The sequence below is a fragment of the Aristolochia californica genome, unplaced genomic scaffold (genome assembly GCF_029961685.1).
Source record: "Aristolochia californica isolate CCGP_79_NKW_82.1479 unplaced genomic scaffold, dmAriCali1.0.hap1 SCAF_11, whole genome shotgun sequence".
NCBI classification, from domain to species: Eukaryota; Viridiplantae; Streptophyta; class Magnoliopsida; order Piperales; family Aristolochiaceae; genus Aristolochia; species Aristolochia californica.
In genome coordinates this window covers 31,222,761-31,235,742 of record NW_027181782.1, presented here as the reverse complement: position 1 = coordinate 31,235,742, position 12,982 = coordinate 31,222,761, and the positions used below count along the sequence as shown (strand labels likewise).

The window sequence follows — 12,982 nt, the reverse complement described above, 5'->3', positions numbered from 1 at the left end:
GAGTAAAAAACAACTTATCTTGGCACAACTCAAATCTTTGCCTTATCAACAAAAAAAACTCCAAGTAAAGCTTGATAAAAAAAAAAATTCTTAATCACCATCTCAATGTTGGGATCCTAAATCCACTGGTCTGATACCATATTGGATTTAGGATCCCATGATAATACCGTAGATAATCAATACAAGATAGATAGGAAATAGAAGGTGAAGTTAAAGGGAGAAGAGGAATGAGAGGAGAAGAAAGAAACCGAAGTTGAGAGAGAGTTTGAGAGAGGAGAGAAGGAGGATTAGGTTAAGTGAAGTGCCTAATCCTCCCCTTCATTGTATTTCTAATAATGAGAAACTCAATAATTATGTCATTACCCTTTACCCTAAGAAGGGAGAAAAAAGATACAAAAATAAAAGATATTTTACATCATGCCACTATACTTCAAGCTTATCATCCAACAATCTTGCTCAATTTCGAGGACTTATTCAAGAATGAAAGATTGTTCAGCCTTATTCTACGGATATTTTGGTCTAGGATAAACAAATGGAAACATTAGCCACCACTATTTGCCTTGCTAATGTCAACCCTTATTTGGAGGTAACTAATTATCAAATTCTTAGTTCCACTACCCTTCCTTCCTTTGATGATATATCGACTACATTGATACGTATCCCGGACCCATCCTCCACCACACACATTGATGTTTTTATAGCTACGTACTCCAACAATAGAGGCAGAGGTTCTGGGAATAAGGGTCACAACAAAAATAATAAAGGAGATTGTGGCAGAGGAGGCAGGTCTGGTAAAAATTCTTCCCAACATTATGATCAGGTTTGTACTCATTGTGGTCGCACAAATCACACAATGGAGACATGTTGGAAAACTCATGGTGTACCCGACTGGGTTACAACAAATCAAGTCTCCACCACTAATGGCGATAAAGACGAAGCCAAAGTTGAGCAAACCAAAGGCAAGAAGGCTGATTATGAGGAGGATTTTGACTTACTTCAAAAAGACCATGATGACACCTCCCAAGGATTCTTCATCTACTGTAGCCACCACTATGATAGGTATGGGCACGGCTACTTCACCTTCTCCATCCTGGATTATTGATTCTGGGACCTCTAAGAACCTGACAGGTAATGATAAAATTTTGAGTTTCATCTCTCCTTGTTTGAGTGGCAGGTTTATTTCTATGGACGATGGGTCCCAAACCAAGTTACATAGGATGGGATCCACTTTTGCTACACTGACACTTCCCTTAGAAGATGTCTTATTTGTTCCATAGTTTCCACTGAATCTTTTGTCTATCAATCAATTAACCAAAAATTTCAACTGCTCCAATACCTTTTCTCCTGCATCTTGTATTTTTCAGGACTTTTAAAAGAAACAGATGATTGGTGGAAGCCATGAACAAGGGGCTCTACTATCTCTATCTACCAGCAGTCACTGCCACATCTAGGTCACAACACATGGCACTTCAATGGCACAATAGACTCGGTCATCCATCCCTATAGTCCCTTCAAAATTTTGTTTCCTTTGCTACGTTCTATTTCCAATTTAAATTGTGAAGTTTGTCAAATGAGTAAATATCAAACAAGTACTTATTCCCCGTGCAGAGAACCTAAAGGTGTTGCTCCTTTTTTCATTAGTCCATGCTGATGTGTGGAACCATTAAATATTTCAAATATTTCTTAGTCCAAATATTTCATCACTTTTGTTGATGATTTCCTGAGGGTTACATGTTATTTTTGCTTAAGAACAAGTCAAAGGTTTTAGCTATATTTAAATATCTTCTAAGCACACACTTCCTGTTGTGAGAAAACCATCCCTTAGAGATGGTTCACAAACAAGATTAATGTTAACTACTTTTGTCATAATTATCTTTACATCAAGATAGACATGAGCATGACTCAGACAAAGCATTCTACCCATCCCTCCGCTTGGCCTCCCTTCGCCCCCACACCCTTTGAGTGCATGCAGGTAGGGGTGGCATCGAGTTGAGCCGAGCCCGAACCTTCCTATGTTCGAGTCGAGCTTGATTTAAATATTTCAAACTCAAGCTCGAGCTGAACCTAAGCTCGAGCCGAGCTTGAGCTTCAACATTCATTTAAAACTTTTCAAAACATACAAGTCTCGAGTTCGTGCTCCAACATACATTTAAAACTTTTCAAAAAATACATGTTAAATAAATTGTATATAAAATTATGCATACATTTTACATAAAATAGGGAATGACCTCTACTTAAAATTGGGCATAAGGGTGGCATCGAATCCAACTGAGTCTGAAGCTTGTTCAAGTCGAGCTTGATTTAAATATTTTGAACTCGAGCTCGACCAACCCTAGCCTCGAACCTAAAATTTTAATTGAACTCGAGCCTAATAATTTTAATCGAGTTCGAGCTCGAGCTCTAGCAGAATTTGATCTTAACCTACATTTAATACTCTGAATAAAATATATGTCAAATAAATTATATATATAATTATGCATACATTTTAAATAATAATGAAAGGAGAGGTTTAGGATTGAATTTCAATAATGGATTAGAACGCACATATATTAATCTTTTTTACTCCAAATGTTGTCTAACTTATTTTTTAATTTTTGAATCTAGCCATAAATTTACTATGGTCTCCTTAGTGCCCCTAGTTGAAAATTTATATTCTAGGAAAAACTAGAAATGTTTTTCCTATGATATATATTTCCAAAAAAAACTTTCAATAAAATCCTATTACCATTAGTGACTTATTAGAAAATTACAAGAAATATTTTAAAATTTTCTTTAATAAGTTAAATGGACCTCTTTTTGCCTTTTTTAGGGAAATTAATAATCAATCTAATATATTACTATATTTATCGGTAAATTTTTAATTAGATAAAAAGTCAAACACAAAATTGCTATGAAAATTGCCTCATGCTAAAAGTATTACAGCATCAACTGTCAAATACTTATTCAAAAAAAAATTATACGGTTTTCTTGCCCATCTTGGCAGAAAAATTTTACTTAGAAAATTATATTTTTTTAATAAGAATTTTCAATTAGAAAAATATTTATAAAAAACATGAGACACTAATAGTCCCTAGAAACTTATTTCTACTCAAATGCATTTTCAATTTCGTCAAGAGCCATGAGGAAAGAGAGTTTAAGAAAAAGTTTGTTTTTGGTTTTTCACTTATGATCTTGCATGTACGAAATCATCTTCGCGGGAAGTGGGAACTTATGTCTCCCCTTGCTCGTTCTAGTTTTTCACCAAGATGAGGAACGACACAGAGGGAAAAGCTTCCAACGGCGCTAGCGATCGTCGGGGATAACGGCTGCGACGGAGTCGGCTCCGGTGACAAGAGCGGCGGCTACAGAAACAAAGACAAAGGCAGACTAGGGGGAAGAAATTGAGCGGCGGCGACGAAAACAAAGGTGAAGGCATACGAGGGGGAAGAAATCGAGCGGCAGCCACAGAATCAGCAGCAACGGAAAGGTAGAAGGCGGCCGGCGAGGCAGTTGTCGACGGTGACAAAGGTGGCCACAACAACTGTCGGAGGCACTCGGTGGTGACGAGGGGAGGAAGAATTTTTTCCCCTCGCTCTCGCTCCTACTCAGCTTGGCACGCCGGTCCCGCTCCCCAGTCTCAAATCCCACACCGCTTGTTAAATTAACGAGTTGGCTCGTGAGCTTTCAAGTCGAACCTCAATTCGGTCAAGCTCAGGTCGTTAATTTAAATGAGTCGATGCCGGATCTCGAATTCGGCTCAAGATTCGGGTATACCGAATCGAACTCGAGCTCGGCTTGGTTCGAAGCCACCCCTACATGAAGACACCCCCCTCTCCCTCTTGAACTTCTCCTTCCTCCCTCTCTCTCTTCATTCATCCAACAAAATAAATTACAAAACACCTGGGACATGGACAGTGATGGGCGATAATGTGATGGTCTCAGGCAAGGCAAGTGGGAGAGAAGAAGGAAGAAAGAAGAGAGGAGACGGAAGGAAGAGAAGAGTAAAGGTGAAAAGAAGAAAGAAACACAGTGAGAAGAGGAAAGTCACCAGAGCACAAATCCTGAGGTGAATGGTCAACGGGAGAAAAAAACTAGGGAGACTTTTTATGAAAAGCATAAAATTTCATATTATGTCACCTATAGGTAAAACAATTATTTCAATAAATAAACAAAAACTAGTTCATTTTCATTTAAACTGAAAATAAAACAGCATAACTTTTTTTTTGTAAATTAAAATATAAAATATAAAAAAATCATTAAAAATTATAAAACTTTATTTAAAATAAATATAAATATTAAGTAACTAATATTAAACATGGCTGAGTTGAGTACATAATATTTAATTATTTCATTTATTTTTTATTTTATATTTAATTAATTAAATAATTAAATAACATTGGAAGATGTAATTTTCATATAGTGGCATTGATGTAAAAATCCTTTATTTCTGGACCATTTTCTACCCTTTTTAAGGTAAAGGGCATTGATATAATTGTTATATTTTTACTATTATAAATAGAGGTTAAAGAGGAGGATTAGGCATGTCACTCACAACCCTAATCCTCTTTCCCACATTCTCACACTCACTTCCCTCTCTCCTTCTCTATCTCTCTTTCTCTCTTTCTCTCTTCCCTTTCTTTCTTTTATATTTTCACTTGGCATTTTTCTAATAAGTTTCTTTCATCCTCTATTGACATGATCGTAGATAGACACACCGGCATGTACATACAGGAAATAAAGACACAATTTGAGACACAAGTAAATTATTTCATACTTGTTCACCCTAGGTTAGGCCAGTAAGACCATAACATAGTTCCTCCTCTTCTGTTGAAGATCCGAACTTAACGGGTCTTACGATCCGAGATTAACTGGTCATGATCCGACAATAACGGATCTGTAATTTTAATTTCAAACGGGATTCGTTCCCTTATATGTAAACGTATTCTGAATTTATTTTTTCATATCGGAAATAAAGAATTTTACATGGTATCATAGCGACGATCTTGAAAACGTTCTTTCTACTTTTTTTCTCATCTGTCTCGTTGTCGCTTCCGATTCCGACGACGTTTTCGTCGAGGTCCAAACCCTCGTTCGACGGACCTCGACGTGACGACGTGACGACGTGATTTTGGCAGGTAACAATCTGCAACATATTAAAGATATGAAACAGTTATTATCCAAACAGTTCAAACTTAAGGATCTTGGTCAGCTCAAATACTTCTTGGGTATAGAAGTAGCAAGGTCTTCAAAGGGGATTACCCTCTCCTAAAGGAAATATGCATTGGAGATATTAGAAGATACTGGATTTCTAGGAGCAAAACCTATGAGGTTCCCAATGGAGCAAAATTTGGCTCTTACACAATCCGATGGTGAAGTCCTAAATGATCCTTCATCATACAGACATCTTGTGGGAAGATTGATCTACTTGACCATCACTCGACCAGATACGGTCTATGTTGTCCATGTTCTAAGCCAATTTATGGAAAAACCACGTACACCACACCTTGAGGCAGCACATAGAGTTCTTTGATACCTAAAACAAACTCCAGGACAAGGTATTCTATTATCCTCTACAAGTACACTCCAATTAAATGCATTTTGCGATGTAGATTGGGCTCGTTGCAGGGACACAAGAAGTTCAGTAACAGGGTATTGTATATTTCTTGGACAATCACCCATTTCGTGGAAACAAAGAAGCAAACAACGATGGCTCGATCAACTGGCGAGGCAGAGTATCGTTCCATAGCTACTACATGTTGCGAAATTACCTGGCTAAAAAACATTTTGAAAGACTTGAAAATCACACATACTCAACCAACCATTGTATTGTGACAACCAAGTTGTTCTACACATCGCTTCAAATCCGGTCTTCCATGAGCGAACCAAGCACATCGAAATCGATTGTCACTTAGTTCGTGAAAAGATTTAAGCAGGGATGATTAAGACAACCCACATACGAACCAACGACCAAACTGCAAACTTATTTACTAAGGCGTTGAGTTCGTCCCAATTTGAAGCATTACTCGGCAAGTTGGGTATCATTAACATATATTCCAACTTGAGGGGGAGTGTTGAAGATCCGAACTTAACGGGTCTTATGATCCGAGATTAACTGGTCATGATCCGACAATAAAGGATATGTAATTTTAATTTCAAACGGAATTCGTTCCCTTATATGTAAACGTATTCTGAATTTATTTTTTCATATCGGAAATAAAGAATTTTACATCTTCTTCTTCTTCTTCTTCTTCTTCTCTTATTCTTTTATCTTCTCCTTCTCCACCTCCTCCTCCGTCTCCGTCCTCTTCTTCTCCTTTTGTCCCCCTTCCTTATGAAACTAGTTTTTCTTTGGCTTTCTATGACCCATCATCAAATTCATCATCTTCAGATTGACAAATTATGTGATATACTCACGGTTTCGGCCGTCAATTCAAGATATCTTACTATTAGCAAGTTTTTGTTCGGAATCATATATCAGAAGAGAATATGAGCGATTACCTGAACCAAGCATACCACCCTGCATGAAAGAAAGACGTTCCGATTGATCCACCGCTTCTTCTATAGACCCTTTCATCCCTCAGATTTTATCTCAGGGGTAACGTGTAACACCGAATCTTCAACGTTGATAACACTATAGCCTTAATCAACGGCCGGATCTATGTCAACCTGCAAAGGCAAGGCCCCATTACAGAGTTCATTAAAAGCTTCTCACCAAGAGAGCCTCGTCTCCCTCCTGACTCAAATCACTCGTTTCTGGCAAAGCAGCAGCCTGCGAGGTTTAACAAGTACTGGACCACACCACACATTGGAGTAACTATTCGGAGCAATGCATCGAGTACCTCGGCATGCTTCTTTAATGGAGGCTTCGTTTTCACTGTTGCAGCTGAATTCAGGCGAGCGTGCCTTCCTCGTCCCTTTCAAGTAACCAAGGAAAGAGACTGGTACTACTGAGTAGTAGCCTCCCCCCTCCCCCGCCCTCACTGTACCGGTAGCCTTACGAGTTTTGTCAATATGGTTATTTGGGGATTAAGCACCCGGACTGAAATATCAAGAACTGAAGACCAGGAAATTTGCAAAGTCCTGTAAGCAATCTTTTTATGTATCTCTTCATATTTCCGCAGAAACATCACAAGATGATTACCCGAAAGAAAAGGCGTTGTACTCCTACAACTGATCCCTAGGGTTCACTATATGGGGTAACTTCAGGATCGGCAGACTTCTTCAAGTGCTTGAAGACAGACAGACAGAGGGAGAGAGCAAATAAGACAATCTGAAAAGTTAACTCGAAACTGAAATCTTCATAAAACTGATGAGTGATGATTTATAAACATAGAAGATCTTATGATCTCATCACTTTCTCTCTCTCCAGAGAAAACAAGACAGACTGGAACAGAGAACTGAGATCCTTTCTGGCTTTCTCTCTCTCTTTCTCTGTCTTCGGTTTCGCTGTTCATTTTGTAATGGAATACATCGCTTTTCAAGTGGCAGAGGTGGGGTAAAAGAGAAGAAGAAAAAAGGGATAAGGGGGGGAAAGATGAAAAAGGGAATGAGGAAGCCTCAGAATGAATTTAAGACGAGGGATGGATTGAAGGGCGGATTCTGGAACAGAAGTGACCGCCTTTTTGTCTGTAAACACCAAGAAATGAAAAGAACTGGACTCCCATCCTACTTACAGAGTTACAGTCTCAAAGTTTTGGACAAATGATACGGTCAGACGTCTGAGACTTTTGTTAATTTCTCTTTTCACTTTCTGTCTCGTGCTACTCAGTGACGTCCGCTGCCAGCTCCTTGTGTGACCTGCACCTTCTGGGAAATCAGGAATAAAAATATCTGTTTAACAGAGATTAAGAAGATGATCAGCTCATTTGGTTCTTCTCTTAAGTTCTACGACGGCTAGTTATGATTATTCAATATTTTCTCAGAGATTATGATCGCTCTCCCAGTAAAGAGAAACGAACATCAAATTCTGAGAAGGAAATTGAATGATCATGGAGATAGTCCAGGGTGTGTACGACCTAATGCTGTTGATGATCGGAGAGGCGCGGCCTCCTCTGGAATAAAAGCCTGGAAGCCATTACTGATGAGTCATGCTGGCCTCACTTGGGTCTTTCCTGGACTCCGGAGATGGAGCAGCAGCAGTGGGAAAGCGCATGAATGATGAGCTATTGATGATAAACCATGGCTCGGGCATCCAAGGGGGGTTGATTACAGTATCTGGTTCTCATCTTCTGCCCCTAGATCCTAAACCCAGTATTAAGATGTGTGAAAGGCTCGGTGTGACAAGAAGCCGAATGCCTGTGTGGCATATGGAAATGACAAGAAACAAACATTACAAGAAGATGAGACTTTGAGAGAGAAAGAGCTCATCATCTTTCCACATTCATTCATTCATTCATGTCCTCCCTTCTTCTCACCACCTCTCTCTCCCTCTACTCCCTATTCTTCTCTCTCTCTCCCTCTCTCTCTCTCACTTTAATCATCATTTCTTTCATGCCTTTTCGCCGAAGCAATTCCACTGCAACCTTCCCTTTCTAACCCCTTTTTTGTCTCCTTCCCTGTTTTAAGCTCCACTCTGTCAACTTCAGTCCTTCTCTACCAGATATCCCTCTGATCCTCTCTCTCGCTCTCTCTTTCTCTCTCCCACCATAATCTCCATGTGACCATCACCTTCATATACTACTCCCATGAGGCTCTCTTCTCTTGTTTCTCCCTACCCTTTGGGTCCCTTGTTCATCTTGTTCGAGGAACACCTCACTCTGAATGGAGCCACACAATGTACAGGATCGAACTCAGGTCAATGAAGATGGTAACAGCAGCAGCAGTGGCAAAAGCAGCTTCCTATGTAGGCAATCTAGTACCAGATGGATTCCTACTTCAGACCAGGTTAGGATACTGAAGGATCTTTACTATAACAGCGGGATTAGGTCTCCGAGTGCAGAACAGATTCAGAGGATATCGGCCAGATTGAGGCAGTACGGCAAGATCGAAGGGAAGAACGTCTTCTACTGGTTCCAGAATCACAAGGCTAGGGAGAGGCAGAAGAAAAGGCTAACGGCTGATATCCCCATGCAAAAGGGTGGTTGGAAAACAGAGGATTCTGTTCACAAGTACACCACTGTGACTACAGGTGAAGTATCTCATGCTTCCTGTATCTTTTTCGTAACTATGATTTTATGGAAAAATTCATGGGAGTTTATTAGCTTAGAAACGGATTGTTTTCTAAGATCTTTCTTGGGTTTTTGATATTTTGCAGGCTTCCCTTCTTCCTCATCGTCGTCTTCCTCTCCAGGTGTCCTTGGCTGGGCGCCCACGTTCATGGAGAAGAGCTTCCGAGTAAGTTATGAACCTCGTAAAAGCCTTCTGCCTTTCTCTCCGGTATACTTTTTAAGCACAAACGATTTGAACAAATCCCAAATACAGCATCTCTGTCCATAAACTAGATATATTACATCAAACTGTTTCCTAAAAGATTTAAAACATTGTTTAAACATTATATTTTCTGGGTTTTCAATGTAAATGTAAAGTCGGTGAACTACTCAAAACGTTTCAAAGATCCTTACGGTATCAACCTGACATTCTCTCGGTAGAAAAGAACAAATCAGGATCCTTAAAAACCGCTCAAGGAATCTCGATCTTCCTTTTCCGTGTAGCTTTGTGGTTTATCTTTATCATACCCGTTCTTGTCATTCTATCGTGCAAGACATACGCCACCCTCTCCTCTCAAACCAGATAAGAAAAGCAGAATGACAATCTTTCACATCATTCAGAAGAATCTCCGTCCCGGCCCTAGCAAGTTACATCATCTGTTCTTTCAGAAGGGGACTCTGCAAACTAATCTTAAGGGGATGGGAAGTTGAAACCGTCTCGGATATTTGTTTAAGCTTTTTTATTTCTTTTCTCATCAGGACTGTTCGATCTCTGGTGCGGGCGGAGGCGGATACATGGGTAACAACTTCGGGTGGGCGGGCCTCGACTCTTCTCCGGCTTCTCACCGTTCGGATACCAGAGAATTTACGGGAAGCTGGAGGGGGAAAAAGACGCCAGACGTCGAAACGCTTCAGCTCTTCCCCATGCACAGAGAAGAGAACGGTGTGATCACAGGCAGTTTCTGCGGTGGGAAGTCTGAGGCGTACTTCCATGGCTGGTTCACCAGCGAAGGCGACGAGGGGAGCAACTGTTCCACGTCGCTGGAACTCAGTCTAGGTGGGTCCCATACATCTACGTGATTCTCACGTGACTAGGTTTCAAGGTTTTTTTTTGTGATGGTTTTTTTACTCCTCCGACGTGTACACACGTGACACGTGTGTAGTAATCCAAAACGTTAAATAGAAGAATTATCGTTATATAAAAGTAGAAAAACCTTTGTTTATTACGATTTGGAAACGTCCGCCGACGGCAGAAACACAGAAAAGAATCGGAGAAATGTCTACCGGATTCTTCGTTTCGCTGTAGTTTTGGAGCCAATCCCACAAATGAAAAACGCTTTTCAAGTTGTTATTCTGTAAATTATCGTTTATTTAGCAGAAAATGGACACTGTCAACCGCTTTAACGAAACTCCACCGACTGGTTTTAAGCAGCTCTACCCTGAAATCATATTACACCGGTTAGTCACACACTGTCTCCGGTAACGCCGACGCATCCGACGTCGGACTCAAGATGGAGGACGACCCCAGCGGTTCATGAACGACCGAGTTTGCAGAAACGGAGATAGGCTTTCCTTCTAATTGCAGCATCACACTCGCCAATACCTCCTTCATCAATTTCTTGAACTCTTCTTCCTCAACCGGCTTCCCCTCATCCGCCTCCACCATGATCAGCACCTCCTCCACCACCTTATCCATCTGCGGAATCAGATAAGTCGAGTTAAACGTCCGTGAAGCTCCTATTACTGACGACTCAAGAGTCATCCAAAGTTTAAGAGTACCTGATCGACGGCACCGTACGGTGGCAAATTGGCGGCGGGGCCAACGGCGTCCAGCGCAAGCCGGATGAACTCCTTCGTCGCCTTTCCGCTCCGATCTTTCGGGAGGCCTGCCCATGCTGTATCCAACAACTGAAAGAGAGAAACAATTGTTAATATGGCAATGGCCACTGGGTGGATCTAAAGTCTGATCTTAATTACCTTATCCAATTCGAATTTGTTGGATAACAATCTCCCGATGCCACTCCCATCGAAAGTGTTTTCGCTGTGGGCAACGATGACCGGACGCTCTTTCAGCTGTTGAGAGATGTTTACTAGGACCTTATAGAACACCTCCAAGAACATCTCTTGACTGATCGGTCTCTCGTATTGATCCACACCGCATGAGTCCAAGGCCGGCTCGATCACATTACTTGTTACCTGAACACAACAAATCAACCCAAACATCAATTTTGAATCAGTTTCTGAAATTTAATTTTCGACTACTTGTTACGAAACACGAGTCGGATTCTTAAATTACCCAGGAATCAGGGGGAGGCATGCCATGGTCGACTGTAAGCTGCCCAAGAGCGGTGATGATGAAGTCACGAAGGGTTCTATCAGCGGATGCAATATGTGAGAATATGGCGACAGCCTCCGGCTCGAATTGGGGGCTATCGGCGAATTCCGACAGTTCCTGCCCGTCGATTCTTAAAATTACTACGGGGTCTCGCTTGAGGCCGGCGGCCATGCCGAGTAGAATGTCCAACAGCACTGCTTTGAACTCTGTCTTGCTCACTTCCCCTCGCTTTCCATGGGTGAATTCGTGCAATACCTGCAAAAAATCGTTAATTCCATTGAGAAAAACTGTCCAGGACATTCACAAATGTTGAAATTGAAGCCGCAGAATCAAACAGAAACCACAAAGAGAGACAACAAAACAAAGAAGAAAAAACAAAACACAACACAAGCTTCTCATATGGGCATACCGCACATTACCTCCATTCCCATCTCTGATCTGCAGCAAGCTTTGTAAATCTCAATTGAAATGCAGCTCAGAGAATAATCGGTTTTATTATGTAAAAATATTTTTTATAAGAATGGCATCATTAAAGCATAAAGAACATATTCTTCTTTTTTTTCTCTTACCAGCAACATGTTAAATTATTGAAAACCAATCCAGTTAGCTTTTCTTTCTCAAAATTCTCGACGGATATGAAGTATTCTTGCTAACGATAAAGTTTACCAGATCAAATCATGAAATTCTTATATATGCACTTCAAAAAAAAAAAAAACCGGGAGCAATAGGTCTCCATAAAAAAAGAAAGAGATATGATACAAACAAAATAGATGAGTAGCAGATGACATACAGCTCAATAGAAAAGAGCCAAAATGAGAGAGATTGAGAAAACCGAAGAGAACCCATATTCCATCGATAAATAAACAAAAAAGGGCTTCAAAGAAAAAGCAAAAAAAAAAAAAAAAAAAGAGGATGGGGAAAGAAAGAAACCTCAGAGTAGATATGGTCGGAATCAGGAGAGGTCCCTTGTGCAGGCAAGCCGAGAGCAGCTCCTATATCAGCCACAGCTGGCTGAAGCTCCTTCACCGAAAGCTTCCCATCATGATCCCTATCAAGCTCTACAAACTTGTGATCCACATAACTACTGAAAACCTCCTCGTTATGAACCAAATCTCTTATATCCGAACCATCCAGAACCTGCGCACTTTTCTTCTTGCAGTCGTTTGACATGAGCACCGTCGGGAAGAAATACCAAAAAGGGAGGGGGAGGACTGTTTCTGGTTTCGAGTAGCTTTGAAATTAATGCGAACAAGCAAAAGAGGGAGCAGTAGAGATGCCCGTGAATCCTGACTCACTCTTAACCCTTTTTTTCTCTTTTCCTCCTTTCTGCGACCCGTTACCGCACTCTAGAACACGAGAGAAGAAAAACGGTAAAAAGGCGGGGAAGACGATCCAAGGGTGGGGACACGTGGGGCGGTTTGGGCTGTCCAGGGAAAACATAATCGATGGACGCGATTCCTCAGCTTTGATGTGAAAAACGTGGCAGTTAGAAATCAGAGATAGGATTTCATCAAGTCGAGGA

The 12,982-nt window shown here is 40.7% G+C and overlaps 2 protein-coding genes across 2 annotated transcripts; one reads left to right on the top strand and one right to left on the bottom strand.

Annotated features, from left to right (window-relative positions):
- Window positions 1-8,739: 8,739 nt before the first annotated feature.
- LOC137943781 (protein WUSCHEL-like) lies at window positions 8,740-10,205 on the top strand. The gene is made up of 3 exons (XM_068789215.1): window positions 8,740-9,106; window positions 9,233-9,312; window positions 9,885-10,205. The coding sequence occupies exons 1-3, from the start codon at window positions 8,740-8,742 to the stop codon at window positions 10,203-10,205; spliced, it is 768 nt and encodes a 255-aa protein (XP_068645316.1).
- Window positions 10,206-10,432: 227 nt separating this feature from the next.
- LOC137944351 (uncharacterized) lies at window positions 10,433-12,783 on the bottom strand. Its single transcript, XM_068790011.1, has 5 exons — window positions 12,391-12,783; window positions 11,422-11,715; window positions 11,103-11,321; window positions 10,905-11,033; window positions 10,433-10,821 (listed from the first exon to the last, which is right to left on the bottom strand). The coding sequence occupies exons 1-5, from the start codon at window positions 12,628-12,630 to the stop codon at window positions 10,585-10,587; spliced, it is 1,119 nt and encodes a 372-aa protein (XP_068646112.1). The 5' UTR covers window positions 12,631-12,783; the 3' UTR covers window positions 10,433-10,584.
- Between the last annotated feature and the right edge of the window lie 199 nt (window positions 12,784-12,982).